Raw genomic sequence first — 22,208 nt, 5'->3', positions numbered from 1 at the left:
CTTAAAGCTGTTGGATATAAAGTTTGAAGAAAATTGTTAAGAATTAAATATGTATTGAATTGTAAATTAATATCGTTTGATATTTGTAAAGAAAAGAAAGAGAGAGAGAAAGAGAGAGAAAGAAAGAAAATGAAGGATATCAGAGATTGTGTTTTAACCATCACTACACGTACACGACGACCAACAAAAAAGTACACACACATACACACGAAAGTTTAAAAGAAATGAATAAAAAGGATATTTACCGAGTGACGATTAATAATGGCGTTGGATTTTCGTATAAAAGCGAATGAATAATTTTTAATGCCGTGTTTTATCATTAATCACATGAACGTAATTTACGATAAATAAAAGTGCTACTGATAATATTATCTCAACGTTGTCAAAGATTTAAAAAAAAAATTAATTAATTAATAATAATAATAATAAATAATATTTATAATACTTATAATAATAATAATAGTAATAATAATAATAATATTAATAATAACAAACAACAATAACAATAACAATCACGGAAGAACGATCAATGGGAGGCGGCGGCAAACATTATCGGAAAATGAGGATAAAAATTAAATAGAAAAAAAGAAAAAAAAAGGGAGGAAAAAAATAATACTAACGATGTTGTTAATTCCGACTAATCGATTAAAACAGGTGTTTAAATATATTCATTGTTATTATTATCTCAAGTGACATGAAAAACGCATAATCGATTTTTCATTTTCGTTATTATCGTGTTGTTATTCGCTTGATTATTCGCTTCAGAAAAGAAAGAACCAAAAGAAACCCCTCAAAAAAAAAAAATAAAAATAAAAATAAAATAAAATAAAACCATACAATGTGTGAAATAAAAGAAAATGTGAATCTTCTTCTCGCGACGAAACAAAAAAAAAAAGAAAACTGGGAAGATAAGAAGAGAAAGAAAAAGTAAAAAAAAAGAAACCCAAAATAATAAATAAATAAATAAATAATGTCATTCGTACTGTGCTCGTTTAACGTCTCAACGTATTGCCAATTGATGAAAGAACAAAAAAATATCTCTCAAGTCGTCTTATATTATACATACGCGAATATTTTCAACTTACTTCACTTTCATCGTTTAAGATGGTAGTAGAGATGATGATGATGATGATGATGATGATGATGATGATGATGATGATGATGATGATGATGATGATTATGTGCTCGGAAGTATATGAAAAGAAAAATAAATAATCAATAAGAAAAAGAAAATGTGAAGAAAATAGATGATAGGTAAAAGACAGACCGGACAAGAGGAAAGAAAATCATTCAAAGTGAATTTAAAGTTAGTTAGTTAGACCGAAGAAAAAAATTGCAATGATGACTCTCCTCGTGTATTATGCATTTATACACATGTGCTCTTAGCATAACTAATAAAAAAGAAAAAAAGAAAAAACATGCCGAGAAAAAAATGAAAAGTATATAATACTACGCGTGGGCATTCTATCGTGTGTATGTATGACGTAATATTTAAAAAATAACAAGAAAAATAATAAGAAAACAAGGTAACAAGTTGCGTTCAAAGAAAGAGAAAGAGAGAGAAAGAGAAGGAAGATTAGTAAAAAAAAAAAAAAAGAAGAAAAAAATAAAACATACAAAAGAAGAAGCTATACGATTAATTAAACGGACTAGGAATCGATTCTATCAGCTGTACACTTTGAATATTCTCACACGCACTCACGATCTTGAATAAAAAAAAAAAAATAATAAAAAAAAAATTTATATATATATATAAATATATATATATAAAATAAACAAAAAAAATATACATTCTTTTTTAGCGGTCAGAGAGAGAGAAAGAGAGTGAAAAAGTCATGTGAAAGAAAGAGAGAGAGAGAGAGAGAGAGAAAGAAAGAAAGAAAGAATGTGAGAGTGAGTGTGTGTGTGTATGTGTATCTGTGGGTCAGAGTGAGAATGAGAGAGAGGGAGAAAAAGTGAGAGAAAGGTATCGCGGATTAACCACCGCTCGAATAGAGATTTAATGTTTGTAAGGGCAATAATATTGTAAATTTTTCGAGTACACTGTATTTGAATGTGTAAGTTGCATAAAAAAGACAGATTTTTTAGATATTGCACTATAATATTTATTACTCTAAGGATAAACGTCTACGGTGCCACGAATTCGGCCACGCAAATCTCGTTGTTTGGTTCGGTGTGATTTTGTAAATTGATCGAGAAATAATTAAAAAAAAAATAAATAAATAAAAAAGAAAACAAAAATATAAATGAAATGAAATGAAATTAAATAAAGGATAACGATTTTATTATTGTTCTTCTTCTTCTTCTTCTGCTATTTTTCTTTATTCAATTTGCGTGGAACAACAAATGTAATTATTTGTTCTTTCGCAAAAAGAAAAAAAGAAAAATGTGCGAAGAGAAGAAGACCATTATTCTTGATCGAATAAAAATTGAAATCACGCTGGACCCTTTAACGAATTATATTTCGCGACGATTATAAAATTAACATATTATTAAAATGAGAATGTGAATGAGAGCTAAGCGAAGATTACCGCATCGTTCTTTCCAAATAACAAAATAAATGAGGAAGCAACATTTTTAGTGTTTACACTACGATTGATAAACGATTCTATTATTACATAATATTATATTAATAACAACAATATTATTACTGTAATGTTTGTTTTTGGTTATTAAAGTGTGTATATAGCAATATATTCTAGAAATGGTCCTATCGTTCATTTTATTATTCTATATATTTAATAATACACCATTTTATTTTATTCTATTTCTATATCCTATTTAAATAAAAAAAATATATAACAATTTTTATTATTAATTTAATGAATATTTTTTTTTTAATTCTTTAAAGTAATATAATTTATTGAATATTATATTACACGTAAATGTGTTAGCTCTTTTATAAATATATTTTTATTTTTTTATTCATATTATTTTTTAAAAAACGCGCAATTTTTCAATCGATTACATTTTAAATACTTTATTGGAAAACTTCTGCATAGATAAATAAATAAACAAGATAATAACATTCTTAGTATTTTTGTTATGCTCTATGATATTCTAGATTAGTCCTATTGTTTATAAAAATTAAAATAATAAAAAAAAAACATGTATGCATATCACACAAGTTAGAAGAAAAACCTTCAAATAAACCAGTTTCGACGATAATTTGTTATATAATATTATTATAATATTATTTGTACGTTTAATTTGCAATTATTTATTTATATATATATTTATTTAAATATAAAAATTCTCGCCTGTTCGTATGCAACCCTCCAGACACTGTTTAAAAATGTTGCTTACGAGCGCCATCTACTGGGACGGAATTTTTTCGCAGTCAAAACTGTTTATACACGTATGTATGACGGGTTGCCTATCTTTCGGGCAGAAAAAATTCCGTCCCCACAGATGGCGCTCGCAAGCAACATTTTCAAAATGTGTCTGGAGGGTTGCATTCATACAGGCGCGCATTTTTATAATAATTACAAAGAAAGTAAATAATAAAACACTTTGAAAAATTTTTTCAAATCACACTCATTCTAAAGAAGTTTTCACTTCACTATTATGTTTTATTATTAAGAAACATCGTAGTATTTATTTTAGTATCGCGAAACACTACAGTAACGACATCTACATTGTCGTACTACGGTGTTTCCATCGTCTCTATGATATTCTCTATTAAACCTATTATTTATAAAAATTAAAATAACAAAAGTGACAATGGCGAGTAAAAAATTCAACAAAATAATTAAAGTATCCCAATTATTTCGTTCATCGCTAACTACATTACCAGATACATTTGATAAGACTGAAGTAGTTTCTAAGGGTTATGTGGTAAATATTTTTGATATAACATACATCAATATTCAAAAGATAATATATATTTTGTTTATACTAATTTATTACATATCAAATTTGTATTTTTATTTTTATTTTTATAGAATATGGTCAGTAATGGTATAATTAAACCAGTTAATAAAGGGATGCACGTGTTATTACCATTAGGATATCGAATATTGAATAAACTTTCAACAATTATAGATAAAGAAATGACGAAGATTGGTGCTCAAAGAATATTGTTACCTGCATTAACGTCAACTAAATTATTTCAAAAAACTAATAGATATGATTCAGATAAAAGTGAATTGTTTACACTTAAGGACAGATACAATAAAGAATTCGTTCTTGGTCCAGTAAGCATTTGAAAACACAAACTATGTTTAATATATAATTATTTTATTAACAAGATATTATGTTATAAGTTTAACGTTTTAAGCAGGTATAAACTACATTGCAGACTTTTGAAGAAGCTATATGCAATCTGATCAAAAATGTGGGACCATTGACTCCAAAAATGTTACCTCTCAAATTATATCAAATTTCTAGCAAATGGAGAGATGAGATGAGACCACGTTTAGGTTTGTTAAGAAGTAGAGAATTTATTATGAAAGATTTGTATACGTTCAATCTTAATATGGATGATGCCAAAGATACGTATAATATTGTATGCGAGGCTTATAATAATATATTTAATCAAATTGGAATAGAATATATCAAAGGTAATTTTTTAATGTATTTGAATATAATTAATCTTTTTCTTTTTATATAAATTTCATAAAGAATTTCATTGTACTTACCTCAATGATATTTTATGGTTTACAGCGGAAGGTGATACTGGAACCATTGGTGGTTGTTTATCCCACGAATATCATTATTTGTCTAACAGCGGGGAAGATATTGTTCTATCGTGTCAATCTTGCAATTATCGTGTGAATAAAAATATATCTACGCAATCGGAATGTCCACACTGCAACACAGAATTACAAGCACATAATGCAATTGAGGTATTTATTTAAAATATAAAAATGTAAAACACAATTTAATTATTTATCACATACTTACTGCATACCTTAAACTATTCAGGTTGGACATACTTTCCTCTTAGATACAAAGTATTCAAAACCATTTAACGCAGTATATAGAGATCAAAATATAGAAGAACCTCTTGTAATGGGATGTTTTGGAATTGGTTTAAGTCGTATTATGGCTGCATCAGCTGAAATTTTGTCAACTAAGGAAGAAATCAAATGGCCTAAGTGTATAGCACCTTTTACAGTTTGTATTATTCCACCGAAGGTAATTAATTGAAGAAAAAAATTTTAAATATGTTACATTTAATATCTTGTGATGTATAAAATTATAATATTATATATATCTTACAGCAAGGAAGCAAAGAGGAATCTGCAGCGTCTTATATTGAACCAATATACGATATTTTATGTAAATTAGGTATAGATGCAATTCTTGATGACAGAACTAATTTAACAATAGGTAAACGTTTATTATATGTACGAACCACTGGATATCCTTATGCTATAATCCTTGGTAAAACTGTAATATCAAAATCAGTGTTTGAACTATATGACGTTTATAATGATAAATATCATGAAGTTACTTTAGAAAGTATGACTGATTACTTCATGAACAGCGATGTTAAGGAATCCGAAAATATTTTATTACAAGAAAATAGACTGTAGTATCTTGATAAAAATGTTGTTTTCTTTTGTACATATAAAATAATACATGTATAATATAAAACAAATATCGATTACTTTTAAAAAAATCTAAAAACTTATCTTATAATTTTATCACTATTTCATATTAGTTTAATTGAACTTTTACTCTGTGATATGCATTGCACAAAAAACCTCGTAAATTCCAAATATTTTTTACAGTTTCCGGTTGAACGTTATAAGACGCATCAACAGCCTTAGCCCAAATTTCAACTTCCTTTAATTTCACATCAACAGGAAGATTAATACTCCATAAAGTCCAACTCCAATGTCGACCTGGTTTAGCATTAAGATCCTGTCCTACAAGATCAGCTGTGTGCCAAGTATTTCCTTGGTCACATGTTACGTCGACTCTGATTATCTTCTTACCACCACCTGACCAAGCATATCCTAGAAAATAATTTAGGTAATAAGATACTTCTTTTTAGATTTGTACTTTTATAAAATCATATACCTTTAACATCTATTTTGCCATCTTTTATTGTAACTTTTTCTGATTGTTCTGGTTTACAAATAGCAGAAATAACAGGCATCTCTTGTATAGCTGGTGCTTTTGAAAAATCAACATTATCCCAATCAGTACTAGGAGAAAAAGCTTTGTAATCGCCTTGCTGCCACTGCGATTGACTTTCTTTTTTAGAAATAATTATTTTTTCTGCAAAACGAAAAAAGAAAATTATAATTACATTCTATAAAATTTAGATCAATAATATTGTGATCTACATACCAAGCCATTTAACATTTCTTGCACCTACAACTCCAGGAACAATAACTCTAACTGGAAAACCATGATCTCTTGGTATAGGTTCTCCATTCATTTCATATGCTAATAATACATCAGCTCTAGGATCCATGGCTTTACTAATAGGAATGCTTGCACCATATGGTGTACCACTTGGATCTACATCGTGAGCTTCAAACTAACACATTGAAAAAAATATAAATAAGAAGTTATAGAAACAATGTATGTTTATTAAAAATTAAAGTACCTGCACATGATCATAATCTTCTTCATTTATTCCTAAATCTTTCAGTACATCACACAAACGTGCTCCTGACCAAGTAGAATTACCAACTGCACCTACACCCCAACTTAGACCTTTCAATGGTTTTACCTAATCAAAGATATATTAATATAATTTTTAATTAATTTACAATTAAATGAGGTTTTAATAAAAATATACCTCTGCCATTTCTGAACGTCTATTTCCACCACACATTATAGTACTGGTTATCGTATATTTAGGATAATTTTTAATCGCATCGAAATCTAATGTTTTTTTAGTATCACTTTCTACAGCTATCTCTACTGTATAGGTCTTTAAATCTATCTCAGGAACGGGAAGATGATTTCTAACATAAAAAAGATCTCTAAAAATAGAAATTACTTTAAATCTTATACAAAATAATTAATTCAATCAACTATCCAGCTACCTGTAGAATATTTAATAATAAATATTAGTAATTATATTATTTTGCTTACGCTGGTGTTTGGAAGCTTTCAATTAATAAAGAAGATGGTGTTTCTGCACAAAAGGGCTTCTGTCCATTAATCTTTAAAGCTTTATGACGAGTAGGCTCATTCGCATAAGGATCACTTAAATCACTACTATTTGATTTGGCATCTATTTTAGATATATTACCAATTCTCATTGATTCTAAGAGAGCATATATCTCAGGTGTGTTATGATTAGCAAAGATTGACCAAAATGGTTCTATTGAACTTCCAGCTGCCATCATGATTTTAGAAGAACCACCAGGATGTCGATCAATGAAATCCGTAATATCGTATACTCCTTCCTTATAAGTTACCCAAATACGATTTTCTTTATTATAATGTTTTCCTACTTCTTCTAGCGTGTAAGTTTGTAAATCTTTCTTTAATTTTCCACATTCATTATCCTTTGCTTCTTCAGATGACTGTGTTTCCTTTTCTAATGTATTGTAAAAATATATACCTAAAAGTGAAGCGGTGACTGCAAAACTGGCAACATATTTAATGTTAAAATAATTCTTGACATCTTCCTTATTTGCATAAATTTTTTCTTTTTGTTGTAAAGTATGCTTATGAGCATTTACATGATCGGTTAAAAATAATCTGGATAATATTACTTCAGACCTGAAATGTAAATGAACAATTATTATATGTAATAAACATAAAAATAGAATTTAAATATGCGATAAAAAGGAAAAGAATTTAAGAATAAATACCTTCGTCTTGCATTAAAAAAAAGCTTTGATTGTAGTGTCATAATGAAATATAAAAAAACTAACTTTATAACTTTAAACTTTCATTTTTGTACATTACAGTAATAATATCAAGTAATATGTTTATTAAATGTCATACTATGACAAAAATTGTAAAATATTAAAAGTTATATTGTTATTAATTCTTTCACATACAGTTGATTAAATATTTCTACAATCGTATATGATTATCTTGTTTTATTTACACTCATCCGAAAATACACGTACAAATAAAACTAACTATTAATTGAGACATAATGATCAGCTGTTTTATCTGAGTTAATACCAGTATCTTATTAAGAGTCTTTCTCTGAGATTTAAATTATCCATAGAAAAAATAATAAAATATTGATTTTGTTATCATATTGATAAGGATAATCAATATACTTTAATACGTATAATAACATTTGAATTTTGAATAAATCTAAATAATCATGTATATTATTCAGAGAAAATTTTTGATTGGTCCATTAATTTACAATAATGAAAACTGATTGGTTAGAAATTATCAAAGAATAATAAAATGTATCGACAATAAAAATGTATTTATAATTATTTTTATATAAATCGTAAGAAAATTGCATAACAATCTTTATATAATAACTACTTTGTATTCGAAATCAAAAACACAAACGATAAAGAAATGACAAGTGAAAGAAAAGAAGAGTAATGGAATTGTTTGCGATTTTAGCGACACGTACGGACAAAATCTAAACTACTAGCACCACTAGTAACATGGCGTCAATAGTTTAGTGATATGTAAACTTGTATCGATTATATATCTCTCACTTTTGATAAGATAAGATGATACCTCAAGGTTTTGCATCTTTATTTTGATATTGCCCTACATATCGATATTATTTATGTTTTATATATATATATATATATATATATATATATATATATATATATATAGATATTGTAAATAATGTAAATAAATATCGTTGATCGATCGTAAGTTTTTTACAAAATGTTTCTTTTATCTAATAAATAAACAATGATTTAATCGAAATAATCTATCGAAACGATATTATCGATATTATTTTATCATTCGTTATTCTCTTATCAGCAGTGCTGCTTTCTATTTCTGTCTATGCGTATTGTCGGTAAAGTCGTGCATGATACGCGAATGATAAAGAAGAAAAGAGAAGGAATTAAAAGAATAAAAAAAGAAAAGAGATATGTATGTATATATAAAGTTAGTTTGTATATGCTTGTCAAATCTATATTATATTTTCGTTATGCCTTTATGATAACAACAGACACAGTGCAATATCATTCAATTTATCTGAATTTATCAGATATTTCTTTAATCGTTTCTAAATTTATTTATTTAATTTTTTGTTAACTTTTCTTCATCGTTATAACAATGAACGTCATTGCTTCTAATTATTGTCATTTTAGTCTATAAAACGCACATATTCTATAGCAGTGTCATTTCGTATAATCATTATGTCATCATAAATATTATTCGTGTATAATAATTGATTTTTCTACTTTTTTGTACAAATTGACTTCTTTAAGATAACCTAACATTTGTAAAATGGAGAGGAATAAATCAGAAAGTAAGAGTGGAGAACTGTCTATCACCAAAATGACAGAAATATCAGATCCAGAAACACGTTTAAAAATGCTTTCGGAGAAAGCTTCAAAAGTGGAAATAAAACATAACATTCCACCTAAAAGGTATTTTCAATAATCAATTTCTTTTACGTTCAGAATTTGACTGTTTTCATGTATTTACATTGTATGATTTTTAGATATTATCGTTCTGGATTGCAATTAATCAGACAAGCCGATGTATATACGAAGGAAGGCAATTATGAAGAAGCGTATCAATTATTTGTCAGATTTATAACGTAAGGGTTTTGTGTATATTAATTGATTACTGTTTCTGGAAATAACAAATGTCAATGGTTTAAAGGATTTTTATTTGTTTAGACTTTTTGTAGAAAAAATGAGCAAACATCAGCTTTATCATAAGGTAACAGCAAAAGAAAAAGAATCGACTAAGCAAATTTTGCGAGAAGTTCTTCCCAAGGCTGAGGAACTGAAGAAACAGTTATTGAAACAGTATCAGGACGAGGAGAGATCAAGGCGAGAAGAAGAACAGAGGTATCAATTCTAATATTCAATTTTTCATTAACAAATATAAAACTAATTTATATTATTATAATAATATTCTTCTCCCATTTTTATACATAGTTCAATCTTTGTGTATAGCTTACAATCATTATTGATATATATATATATTATTATTATTATTATTATTATTATTATTATTATTATTATTATTATTCATGTAGATTAAAAGAAGAAGAAGAAAGAAAAAATAAATTGGCAGCAATGGAAGCTGTAAGAGCTAAGTTCGCTGACACTGATTTCTTGGAGACAAAAGATGACATAAAATTACCTGTAAAGAGATTCACTCCGACTCCTAAACCACCAAAAAGTTTATCCATCGATAGTAAGCCTCAGTCTTTAAAGGACAAGTATGTTTCACTTCAGCATATAAAAATTTGACATCTGTAACATTTGAAATAATTTCATCATATATAAAAGCAAATATTTTTTAGCAATATACCTAGAGTGGATCGTTCAACAAAACCTACTATACTTTCAAACGACAGCAGCCAATTACGTGATATTATTTTGCCCAACAAATTGATACAAAATTTCCTTTCGTTAGCATTTAATAATACAACAAATAACAAAGAAACGTGTGGCATATTAACAGGAAAATTGGAACGTAATAAATTATTGATCACTCATTTATTAATTCCACAACAAACGGGATCCCCTGATTCTTGTTTAACGCTCAACGAAGAGGATATTTTTGACTTTCAAGATAATCATAATTTAATTACTCTTGGATGGATACATGTATGTGCATATACAAATATAAAATATAATATTAACAGTTATTATAATAATATTTAAATAAAAATAATAATAATTGTTTGATCATTTTATAGACGCATCCAACACAAACAGCATTTTTGTCTAGCGTGGACCTTCATACACATTGTTCTTATCAACTTATGATGGCTGAAGCAATTGCTATTGTTTGTGCACCTAAATATGACGAGTAAGTAAATTAAATGATTTTTTATAATTTCTAACTCTTTTTGATTAACAAAATGTACATATATATTTAATTTGTTTATATAGGACAGCTTTCTTTATTCTAACTCCAGAATATGGTCTAGATTATATAGCTAATTGCAGACAAACTGGTTTTCATCCTCATCCAACAGAACCTTCGCTTTATACGGTACATAATTACACAACGTACTATTACTTTTGTATATCATAATAATGAATATATTTTTCATTTCATTTTTAGAAAGCAAAACATTGTAAATTAGATCCAACTGCACCTGTGGAAGTAGTCGATTTAAGAAGAAAATGACATCTTTAATTCGTTTAGAATCCAAATCAATATAAACAAATATGTTTTCTTTAATTCATTGCAAGATTACAAATCACAGCATCATAAAAATCATGTAGGTATTTTCTCTTTTTTTTTGTTTGATATCATTTAAATTCCATCCATTGATATTAAATTGTTGTTAATATTGAATTCTATTGTTAAAGGTGTATGTAGGTGATTAATATACAGACAGCTTTAAATGTGAAGAAGTATCGAACACTGACTTCTTCTTAACTAACTCTGAAGCATTATTGTTGCTCTGCTTTTGAGCATTTAATTAACAAAAAAAAAAGAACACAAAATTAGTAGATATTTTTCACTACGAAATATAATATACGAATACCATCAAATGTTTGAAATCAGTCCGAAAAGTGCATTTATGTATAGATAGTCAACAATTATTTCCAAATTAAATGAATAATCTTGAAATAACTTTGCCGTAGTGAAAAATGAACTTAAATTTTTATATGAACATTATTCTCTCCGGTATAAGGCTTCGTTTATATATAAAACATAAGTTTACTGTGCCTTTGGGAAAGAAACAAAAACAAATAATACAAAAATTAATGGTGTTCATAGCGCTTTATATTAATTATAATAATATAATATTAGACATTTTATTTATAATTATGATCACAAATTATTTTTCCAAACTACGTAATTAAAAAGCATTCATATATATTCATATATATACAAGATATACTTTCAATGGATAATCACACACATCAGCAGCTTAAAAACAATGTACTAGATTTTCAATTGATTTTTTATATAAATTGAAACTTATTTATCTTAAAAATCAAACTCACATTAAAGTATTGTAAAAGAAATCTTCTGTATGAGATTTAAATTAATAGAATATACTTAAATTAAATCAACTAATATATAAACATATTTATATATATATAATTATTACCTATATACATATATATGCATATATATGTATACAGTTAAATTATTGTTAGAATAACTATAATAAAAGAATAATCCATCGATCGAGTTAATCGAGAATGTAATAAACATTAGGAAAGAGGATTGTTCTTTTTGTTATGTTTTTTTCTTTTTCTTTTTCTTTTTCTTTTTCTTTCTGTTTCTAATCGTAAATAAAGAAAAATAAAAAAGAAGGATCATGTAAAAAGGACCAGACTATTATTATTCGTCGTGCATTTCGTGAGAATGCTGGTCCCATTCTGTTCCCGGATAATATCTACTTTCTTAGTTAAATACAAAGCAATAAAAAACTACGTCTCGGTTCCCATTCACTTCTCCTTGCACATATGTATATCGAATTACCTACCTAAGTACTTTGAGGGGTTTCACGCTTAACAGGATTTTATTTGTAGCAGGGTCAAACTATTATTACTATGCAATTTATATAATATACATATATACATATATCTGTATCTCAGCACGTGTATTCAATTTAAAAATGTAATACAGCATTGATATCTTCAAGATCCTAGTATCGGATATTATCATTTGATAATATTTTCTTACACTTACCAATGGAATTTATTCGAATTCTTTTAGATATTAAATTTATAATCTTTAAGAGATAAACGAATGTCTCTTATCAAAGTGAAACTATAATACATTTTTTTATTCTTTAAACGAAATACGTTCTAGTTCGATTAAACATATCCATTTTACGTTAGAGTACAGTGAAAGGTAAACGAGGGCATAGTGTTAACATATGTATGTATTTCTCATTAGCATGTAAACCGGAATCTTGAAAGAATCATCTGTACTATATATACATAGTATAACAGTCAATACGTGAGGTTGACTAATCAAATTCATTGAATAAAACGACTACCTGGTAGTATAACTCCTGAAATGGAAAAAATGACGTCTATTGAAAACTTCCAGGACCTAAAATTATAATATATTTCCATGATGACGTACTGTTGCATTCCGTAAATTCTTATTCGTATACAGGAAATCTAACAAGTTGCTATATTAAGAAAAGAAAAACAAAAGACAACAAATCTTAATATTGGTTTATTAAATTGAATAAAAATATTTTATTTTTTTATTTTATTTTAAAGTACTTGAATGAATTGAAAAATGTTGAGTCTAACATGGAAATAATTTTTTAATTAATATGAATCTGTACAGTTAATGTTTTTTAAATAAAGTATGGATCCACAGTGGCGCTATTTTGAAAAAAAAAACTTGTTTGCAAAGAAGGAAAAAGTATTTCTAATTTTTCAATTCGGTAAGGCAACTTTTGAGACATCCTATATAAATATGTGTTATTTATAGCTTCGTAAAAAAAAAGAAAAAAAATAGAACACATATTCACCCTTCTCTTCTTTTTTTTTTTTTTTAATCAACCACTTTGCATTCGTCCTACCATTAAATCATTCTTTCTCTCCCGCCTCCCCCCACCACCGCCACGTTTATTCACCTTACCAAGAAATACGCCATTTTGAAAAGAGAAAGGCGGGAAAAGGATAAGCATTTTGAATTTAATTCATACATCATCATTTCTTTTCATAATGGCATAAGAGTATCGTGTTACGTAGGCATGCAATCGATAATAACGAAATGCAATATTATTTCCTGTAAAATGAGAAGAAAGAATTGTTTTTGGTCACTTGCCATCGCGTTTTTCGTAATACGTAAACTTTTCGATAGATTTCGTCATGAACTGCAATAATTTTTATATTTTAAGACACATTTAAACCTGCAACATCATACGAAACTCGAGATAAGTTTTACGATCCACACATGATAAACATGAATCTTACTTTTGACGAATCTTATGGGAAAATATTACTGGAAGGTGTTCAAAATATTTTTGAAAATATATCTGCATATAATATATATTAATTTTACAAATAAATACCAAAAGAAATATACATAATTAAAATAAATAAATTTTTAATAATAAAATACATATATATATATATATATATATATATATATATATATATATATATATATATATATATATATAATATATTATATGAGAGTGGGTTGAAAAGTTTTGTGAGACTATGTCAAAAAATAAAAAAAATTATTTTTACATTAAGCTCAAAACATTTCGATCTACTCCACGTATGCATATTTATTGCATAAGCGAACAATTAATTCTAATATTCTATAATATCTTTATATATACATAATATAATAATAATTATTATGGTTGCTAATAATTATTAATCAAATATATTATTAAATATAATAAATATATATTATATTTAATTTATTTATATATATTTAATAATTATATTTATAATAATAATAATAATAAAAATATATCTGTGTTTATATATTTAATTATAATTATATATAATATAATTTATATATATGAAACAAATCTTTGTAAATAATTATTGAATTAAATAATACGGTTCACCGAGTAATTTCTTAACGATTTATTAATTAGAATCACTTGTTCGAAGAATTACGTAGAAGGGAGATTCCGAAGGTGTAACGTAGATTGTCTACGTATATAATATTATCATCACAGGTTTTTACGTAAATGTGTGTGTGTGTGTGAAATACGCCGCGTCCACATTCTCTCTCCCCTCTCCTATCTCCAATATTCTGAACGTAAAGCTACGTTGATCCTCTTGCGGTTTACCAACGTTCAGTTTACGATTGCTTTTGCATTAAGAAAGAAGAAGCGAGAAATGCCGTGTAATATATCCACTTGTTTTTATTTAAATTCGTTATTGTTTGTAATTTTACGAAATAACACGTGAGAGAGGAAGAAGAAAGTGTGAAAAGAAACTTTTAACAACACTCGTGTAATCAATAATTACTTATACACGTTTATTTTAAATCCGGAAGTAAGAATTTTTCTTTTCCTTTTCCTTTCTCTGGTCATATTTGTTGTTTCTTTAATGTATACATATTTTTGTTTTGTTTTACTTAATTTTATCACATCATAATGTGTAAATGCGCGTGTGCATCTCTGTTTATGTGTATGTGTACGATTTATCGTTAGTTATTATTGTTTGAATATAATTTATTTCTTTGGTGTACATTTTATCTTAGATCTTTGCATATTTTTTGTTTTGTTTTGTTTTCACTTTGCTTAGAGACACACGCAATGTGTAAGTGTTAATTTAATTAATGCTATATATCGGATTATATTTATCGGAAAAAGATCTTGTACAAAGAGTACTCACGTTTGATGAAATATTTTCTATCTCATCTTATTATATATACTTTTTTTCTATTTATTTATTAATCAAATTTATATTTAGAATATGGCGGTCACAAGATTTACGAACAAAATGTTTCACCGTTTGTTGTATGACTCATATAACACAGTATAAGATCTACGAGATATTTGTATTTGTATTTCGTGTTTATTTTTTTTTTGTTTTTTTCTTTCTTTCGTACAATTTCAAATAGTGCGCCTTCATTTTTGTTTTAACCGTGTTTTCTTGTTTTATTTTTTATAAAAAAAAAAAGGAGAAAAAAAGTACGTAAACTTTCGATTAAAAAGTATAAGTCTTTACACTTTACATTCGATGTGTATTTATTATTATTATTATTTTTATTATTATAATAACACTTGTGTGTCGGATTAACGATAAGAATAATTTATTGTACGTGCATTATGACGCGAATTAATTTTTTTTTGAATCAAAGAAATTCAAATAACGCACTCATACGATAAATCTATCCACCTTGAATATCACCTTCGTTTGCAAATGTATTTGTAAAAAAGTAAAAAAAAAAAAAACAACTTCTAAGAAAAATTGTGCACTGTTATTGCAAGTCGGGGACATCTAATGATCGAAAGAATTCTTTCTCAAGGTCATTCTTTTACGGAATTTTAAAATAGAATTTTTTTCAAATGATCTACACATGATTAAGTTTAATTATTTATACTGAAATATTAAAATGTGATGGATTACTCTCATTACAGTCTTGTAATTGTATACAAAACAATCTTTTGCAATAATTTATTCCAAAGGAAGACGTATAAAATATTTGTGCGTATGTGTGTATGTGTGTGTGTGTGAATAAATTTTACGTAATCATATTAGATGACTGAACTAGCACACGCGGCACGTGCTTTTTAAAGATTTCTAGGCCAATCATAATAAATGTTAATAAGAAAATATTAGTTTTTAACGAATGACTGTTTAATTTTTTAAAACTCTAACACGTTTTTTTTCTTTTTATTTGAAAAATACGTAAACTCAAAACTCCCTTTTTCTGTTTCTTTTTTTTTTATCTTAATTAGTATAAGCATACATAGAAAAAGTAAAAAAAAGAAAAATAAAATAAAATTAAAAAGATGGCGATACATCTAAAATACATAAAAGATAAAGAACATTTAAATGGTACCTCAAACGTTTGTTATCAGTTATTTGGTCAATAATATATTATCTCATTTTACAACAGTATTTTTTCTTTTTCTTTTTGATAATAGAATCATTTCAGTCACACAATTAAAAGAACAAAAATTGGTATAGAAGAAATTGATTTTTCATTAATACTTTAAATGATAATACAATGTTCGAACATATAATATTGTATACGAACAATGTTGATTATTTTTTCTAATATTTATACAATATTGAACATTGCTGTTGATAATGGAATTATAAATAAAAAGAGTGATGGGAAAAGGAAAAATATAAGAATAACGTTATTTTCTATGCAATTATTTTGATAGAACACATAGAACTAGCATAATTCGTTATTAATAAGTACAGATCGATGGCGTGACTGTGACCTTGACAATGCGCTACCGTTATTTTCCGATAAACCTTAACGTTGTATAGCATAAGGAAATATAGCCTAATGTATAAATGTGCATTTTTTGAAAATATAAAATCATTTGTATATATTTTTTTTTTTGTAGTTATATATTTCAATAATATATTATAGTCTCAATTTTAAAATATAAATAATATTTATTATATAGATTGTAAAAGATTTGATTTGCATATTGTTGAATTTTAAATTATTGGTTTTTTTTTATTGACTAAAAAAAAAAATTTAATTACAATATTTATATTTAATTATTCGAATTAAATATTCTCTTTACAATTTTGATTATACTCACCTATTTGTGAGTACACAGCGTCATTGAGGGTCCCGCAACAAATTGAGAAAATAAAATCAATTAATTCTCTTTTTTTAATTATTATTATAATAAATTAATATGTATGTGAATAAGTATTGATTGAATGAATGAATGAATTAATTAACAAGATATACCTTCATTTTATATTTTTATAAATTTTTAGAAACCTCTCTACTTTTAGGAATATAAAAACTGGTCTGACGTCGTGTATATGCTAATAAAACTATGATTGATTACAGGATTTACAACGTGATATATACAACGGTGTGATAAGGCAAAACAAAAAACAAAGAAAACATTTTCTTCAACGTCGTCGTCTTTGTCATCTTCATCTAAAAACAGTTTCTTTTCGTTACAAAAAAAAAACTTTAAAATTATTCACACGAACTGAACACCCAAAAAAAAATGTTTCAATTATCCTTGAAGATTCTACTTGCTACGTTGATGTTTGGTAAGATTGATAGTTTTTTTCATTTATCGAATCATTTTTGACAAGAACAAAATTTTTAATATTCATTTTTCGTACGTCTCATTTAAACTGATAAAAAAAAAAAAAAAACAACAACACATTAACATTTTAATACGAAACAAACGCTTTGTATGGTCATAACAATAGAAAGAAGAATGTCTAATTATTTCATAATGATCTATTATTAAATGTTAATTAGATAGCAATTTAAAATGAATAATAAACGTGTGTGTATAAGAAGGAACGATAAAAACAGATCGTACGAAAGATGAATAATAATAATAATAAAATATACCTAATGGATATATATGTATATCTCTTTTATCAATTAAATTAACTTCTGCATTGATCAAATGTAATTTCTATCAATTGATTTTGACTATGTGATCTCTATACCTCAACTTTTATTTTCTGTTTTTCTTCAGTGAATTTAGTATTCACGATTCCCGTCGAAGATTCTAATCTTGTTACGAAGAAATCGATAAACATGGTATTTTCAGCTGATGTAGAAAATATTACAAATGAGCACAAGACATTTAGGGAAAATAAACATTTGAAAGAAGGTAATACAAATGTAACACTTAACTCGATAAATCATCCAAAAACATCGTCGAATATAGGAGGTACGTATTATTATCTATACAAAATATTATTTGATTATGATATTGATTAAATATTTCTTTTCGTCGTTGATAATAGTATTTTTATTCAAAATGATGATCAAAACAGAATCATCAACGAAGACATTACCTGCAACGTTTCAAAATAATTCAAACCCTATCCCTCCGGTATTGGAAAAGAAAAAGGATGATGATGTTAATCAAAATGCAACGAAACGACCGGTCGAAGAAACAACACCTATTAATCAAGTAACTGAGATTAAAAATGCAAGTGATTTTACAGGAGAACAAAAAGATTTGATCGGAGTATCCGTGTCTCCTCGAGACGAAGAAGACGTTACGACAATTGTTCCCACACTATTGGATAAAACTAATTCGTCCGTTGCCAATGTCACAGGTAAATGAAATTATTTATATTCTATAACAACATTTAAAATAGAATCGATGATCATTAATCCATCTTATTTTATTTTTAGAAGCTACTATATCATCATCATCGTCACTTTCACCAGTATCATCAACAACATCAGCATCATCTACTACCACGTTGAAAAGTATCAATGAGACGACTCCTGTAGACGATGTTCCAATTAAAAAGGAAAAACCTGATAGTGAACATAAGGACAAAGTAGAAAATACAACCTACCAGATAAATACTTCTACTACTACTACTACTGCTACTGTATCGAGTAACATAACAACAGAAATGAAAGAATCATCGAGTGTGACATCAAGTAAATGAAAATGATTATTTTTAAAGCATATATACGATCTATGTTTATTATTATTATTATTATTATATTTCTTTAGAATCTACAGAGGAGGTAACTACCGTCGTGTCTTCCGAGAGCGATCAGGTGGAAATTGGAATTAGTACTGAGGTGGTAGAGAAGAAGAAAAATGTCGTAGAAGAGAAGATTGAATTGAATATAAAAAGCAAACCATTATCTGCTAATGAAAAAGATAGCAATGGAGGTATGCCACCTGGTATTATTGTATTGGTAACGGCATTCGTATTTGCTGTTACAATCGTTATTGGATATATCAGTATGGTTGTATGGAAGCAATATCTCCAGTAAGTACAATATGATTTACACATATTTATTTCATATCAGATCTCTTATCTCGTTAATACTTTAAATTATTTATAAATTGAAATCATTTTTCTTTTTTATTGTTTTCTCTTATCGATTATTTACTCGATAAACTGTTACAATTTTATTTTATTATTATTTTTGATTTTTCTTTCTTTTTTTTTTTTTTTTAGACACAGATATGGACGACGAGAATTATTGGTGAACGAGTTAGAATTTGATACGAACGATCTGAGACATTTTGAGGTATAATATATTTATAATCTAATAGTGTTAATTTTATTCTTTATAACAATCTATTGTAATTATATATTATTGTTTTTTAGCTTTGACTTGGGGAAAAACATGAATGATAATTATCTGATGTGTGCTTGCCGAGTCATACGCAGATCATGAGGTAACTCACGATTCGTATTGCAAGTTTCCTGAGATAAAGGAAGTTTTAAAAATCTGTGATATCGCGTATATATAATAATAATAGTAATAACCGATTTTTTACGTGTGTGGAATATAATCGGTGTGTTACAACTACAAAACAACATATGTACTATACTCGAATATTTTAGTTAGTACTATTTTCCTATGCAAGTTTATGCTTGTTCCTATATATACTTAAAATCATATCATTTTAATTCATTTTAAGAAACAATTTTTATTTTTATCGTATTATTAAAGTATTATTAATTATGTTAGAGATAAAACAAACATAAGGATTGATTGTAGATTTGAAAAGAATTATTTTATATACACCAGTTTCATCAATATTAATTATTATATTACATGCAGGACACTAACAAGACAACGAGTGAGCATTTCATATGAATGCTAGGTTTTAGAATTTTACGATTGATAAAGACGTCGTGATTATTTCTTTTAAGTAAAACTGTGTAACCGAAAATATAAATAGTATTAACAAAGGCAACAGTACTGTTCATGCTAATGATAAAAATAATTAGTTTCTTTTCTACGATATGCTTTAGTAGGTGTACATATTTCAAAAATGATAATAATAATAAACCTCGTACGTTATTTTTTTATATGAGATACGTTTTATTTGATTAACTGTTACCCAAATTTAATGGCAATTGCTTAATTAACAAAAATATAATTTTAAATAATATTATCCAAGAATAACAATGTGTATGTCTTATATTTTTCTTGAGTATTCATTTATAAATTATTTTCATGTTTTATTTCAATAATTAATTAAATAACATGCGTACCTTATTTCTTGATAATTAACCTTTTCTATTCACCCTTGGTATTATAATAAGGCGCTACCTATAGAAAATAAGAAGAAGTTTATTGTTTTGTAAGAGATACATAATTATTCTGTATCTTTAAGAATTTCTTGTTTACTAACTGTATGGAACAGTACAGCATATATGTACCACAGGTACTTTAATAACGGACAGTATACATTTAGTTCTCTTTCTTTACAACCAATGGACCAACATTATCGTTGGTTTCATTATTGTGAGCTCCATGAGATCCATCGCAGTACGGCCACTGTAATAAAGAAATATTTTTAATCTTTTAATAATCTTTTATATCTACTTTTTCTTACAATACTAATCTTATAACACACAAAACAAGAGTTTATAGATAAAATAATAAATCTTACTGCATATGTTACATAATGCTAGTTTCATAACCGAAATATTCTTGGATAAATTTAAACTAGGTCATATACAAAAGTTGCAATTTATAAACAGCACGCATTTTGATCAGAGAGCATAGATATTAAAAACATTGTTTTAGAAAACTTACATTTTTAGTCCTCCAGCAACGACAGAAAACAGCTTTTTCTGATAAATCTTCGACATCAATAACATCGACTACTTTATTAACGTCTTTCTTAATACAAGGATTTATTACACCACATGGCTGAAACAAAAATTATATTAAGTTGTCGTTAAGAAATTGTGAAAGAATATATAAGCATATAATATATTTATAAAATCATGTGATTCATTAAATTAGTCATACACACAGATATAAAAATAATATATACATAAAAATATGTCATTCCAATTGTTACATATATATTTTGATATTTATATTTTGGTTCATCTAGAAAACTTTTCACAGTCTAAATAATAGCGAGTACAAAAATGAGTCTTACATAATCAACATAACTAAATGATACAGGCAGAGTAGAAAATATACACATTAAAGAGTTGTCGTGACGTCTTTTCTCTTTTATGATTTTGTAACAGGTAGGTTGCTTACCTTCGGTCTTGCACGAGGACAAAATGCTTTGTACGAAATATAACCAATGCCGGCCATTAAAGCTGTGGGTGGAATTAACGATGCCCAATCGGTTACTGTATCAAAACAAAAATATCAAATTTTTATTTTATTTGTTTTTTAATATCATTCAGCAAGTACAAGGAGCATAGCATTACACGTTCGCGACATACGATTGCCATACTGCAAAGTCATCCCAACGAAATGGACTTTTATTAACGAGAAAATAAATGATATACCAAAAAAACCCACGGGAAATTAATTAAATAATTTATATCACTTACCACCGAGTCTGAACCATCCTCCTATCGTTTCTGGAATTGGTAATCCAGCTAAATAATTTGGTATTGATACTTTCACAAACCGTGCTATTGGCTCCATATTTGCTTTCACTACTGACGAAGTCAAGTCACGCTTAGCAATTCGAACGTCCTACTAAAATAATTTTATGAAAAACG

General features: G+C 26.8%; 5 protein-coding genes across 10 annotated transcripts; 3 read left to right on the top strand and 2 right to left on the bottom strand.

The window, feature by feature from the left end:
• Nucleotides 1-2,881: 2,881 nt before the first annotated feature.
• Nucleotides 2,882-5,540, top strand: ProRS-m (prolyl-tRNA synthetase 2-like protein, mitochondrial). The gene is made up of 6 exons (XM_015321944.2): nucleotides 2,882-3,837; nucleotides 3,945-4,196; nucleotides 4,301-4,562; nucleotides 4,666-4,847; nucleotides 4,927-5,139; nucleotides 5,226-5,540. Exons 1-6 carry the CDS (start codon nucleotides 3,724-3,726, stop codon nucleotides 5,538-5,540), a joined length of 1,338 nt encoding a protein of 445 aa, XP_015177430.1. The 5' UTR covers nucleotides 2,882-3,723.
• Nucleotides 5,541-5,542: 2 nt separating this feature from the next.
• shop (sulfite oxidase) lies at nucleotides 5,543-8,545 on the bottom strand. 2 transcript variants are annotated; one of them, XM_015321923.2, is made up of 7 exons: nucleotides 7,788-8,545; nucleotides 7,060-7,695; nucleotides 6,761-6,947; nucleotides 6,566-6,691; nucleotides 6,304-6,496; nucleotides 6,031-6,231; nucleotides 5,543-5,966 (listed from the first exon to the last, which is right to left on the bottom strand). In XM_015321923.2, the coding sequence occupies exons 1-7, from the start codon at nucleotides 7,826-7,828 to the stop codon at nucleotides 5,665-5,667; spliced, it is 1,686 nt and encodes a 561-aa protein (XP_015177409.2). In that variant the 5' UTR covers nucleotides 7,829-8,545; the 3' UTR covers nucleotides 5,543-5,664. The 2 variants fall into 2 exon arrangements, with proteins under 2 accessions (XP_015177409.2, XP_089030534.1); XM_089174408.1 differs by having other exon boundaries at nucleotides 6,761-6,929.
• Nucleotides 8,546-8,900: 355 nt separating this feature from the next.
• Nucleotides 8,901-13,560, top strand: LOC107066905 (STAM-binding protein-like A). 2 transcript variants are annotated; one of them, XR_016177213.1, is made up of 10 exons: nucleotides 8,901-9,006; nucleotides 9,348-9,509; nucleotides 9,584-9,682; nucleotides 9,765-9,938; nucleotides 10,130-10,315; nucleotides 10,400-10,706; nucleotides 10,799-10,911; nucleotides 10,995-11,097; nucleotides 11,170-11,329; nucleotides 11,421-13,560. XR_016177213.1 is itself a non-coding variant. In XM_089174425.1 (8 exons), the coding sequence occupies exons 1-8, from the start codon at nucleotides 9,367-9,369 to the stop codon at nucleotides 11,233-11,235; spliced, it is 1,191 nt and encodes a 396-aa protein (XP_089030551.1). In that variant the 5' UTR covers nucleotides 9,040-9,366; the 3' UTR covers nucleotides 11,236-13,560. The 2 variants fall into 2 exon arrangements, 1 of the variants encoding a protein (XP_089030551.1); XM_089174425.1 differs by lacking the exon at nucleotides 8,901-9,006 and having other exon boundaries at nucleotides 9,040-9,509; nucleotides 11,170-13,560.
• Nucleotides 13,561-14,615: 1,055 nt separating this feature from the next.
• LOC107066906 (uncharacterized) lies at nucleotides 14,616-20,537 on the top strand. 4 transcript variants are annotated; one of them, XR_001475800.2, is made up of 9 exons: nucleotides 14,617-15,056; nucleotides 17,557-17,768; nucleotides 18,212-18,409; nucleotides 18,516-18,803; nucleotides 18,883-19,140; nucleotides 19,217-19,481; nucleotides 19,674-19,746; nucleotides 19,827-19,897; nucleotides 20,287-20,537. XR_001475800.2 is itself a non-coding variant. In XM_015321946.2 (8 exons), exons 2-8 carry the CDS (start codon nucleotides 17,723-17,725, stop codon nucleotides 19,830-19,832), a joined length of 1,134 nt encoding a protein of 377 aa, XP_015177432.2. In that variant the 5' UTR covers nucleotides 14,617-14,904; nucleotides 17,557-17,722; the 3' UTR covers nucleotides 19,833-20,537. The 4 variants fall into 4 exon arrangements, 3 of the variants coding, with proteins under 3 accessions (XP_089030564.1, XP_015177432.2, XP_089030554.1); XM_015321946.2 differs by having other exon boundaries at nucleotides 14,617-14,904; nucleotides 19,827-20,537; XM_089174428.1 differs by having other exon boundaries at nucleotides 19,827-20,537.
• Cisd2 (CDGSH iron sulfur domain 2) lies at nucleotides 20,527-22,185 on the bottom strand. Its single transcript, XM_015321947.2, has 5 exons — nucleotides 22,035-22,185; nucleotides 21,733-21,827; nucleotides 21,271-21,387; nucleotides 20,864-21,009; nucleotides 20,527-20,781 (listed from the first exon to the last, which is right to left on the bottom strand). The coding sequence occupies exons 1-4, from the start codon at nucleotides 22,129-22,131 to the stop codon at nucleotides 20,923-20,925; spliced, it is 396 nt and encodes a 131-aa protein (XP_015177433.1). The 5' UTR covers nucleotides 22,132-22,185; the 3' UTR covers nucleotides 20,527-20,781; nucleotides 20,864-20,922.
• Nucleotides 22,186-22,208: the final 23 nt, after the last annotated feature.

Source organism: Polistes dominula, unplaced genomic scaffold (genome assembly GCF_049000335.1).
Source record: "Polistes dominula isolate Pdom_NZ unplaced genomic scaffold, Pdom_raw_medaka contig_28, whole genome shotgun sequence".
Lineage (NCBI taxonomy): Eukaryota > Metazoa > Arthropoda > Insecta > Hymenoptera > Vespidae > Polistes > Polistes dominula.
This window is presented reverse-complemented; position numbering and strand designations above follow the sequence as displayed.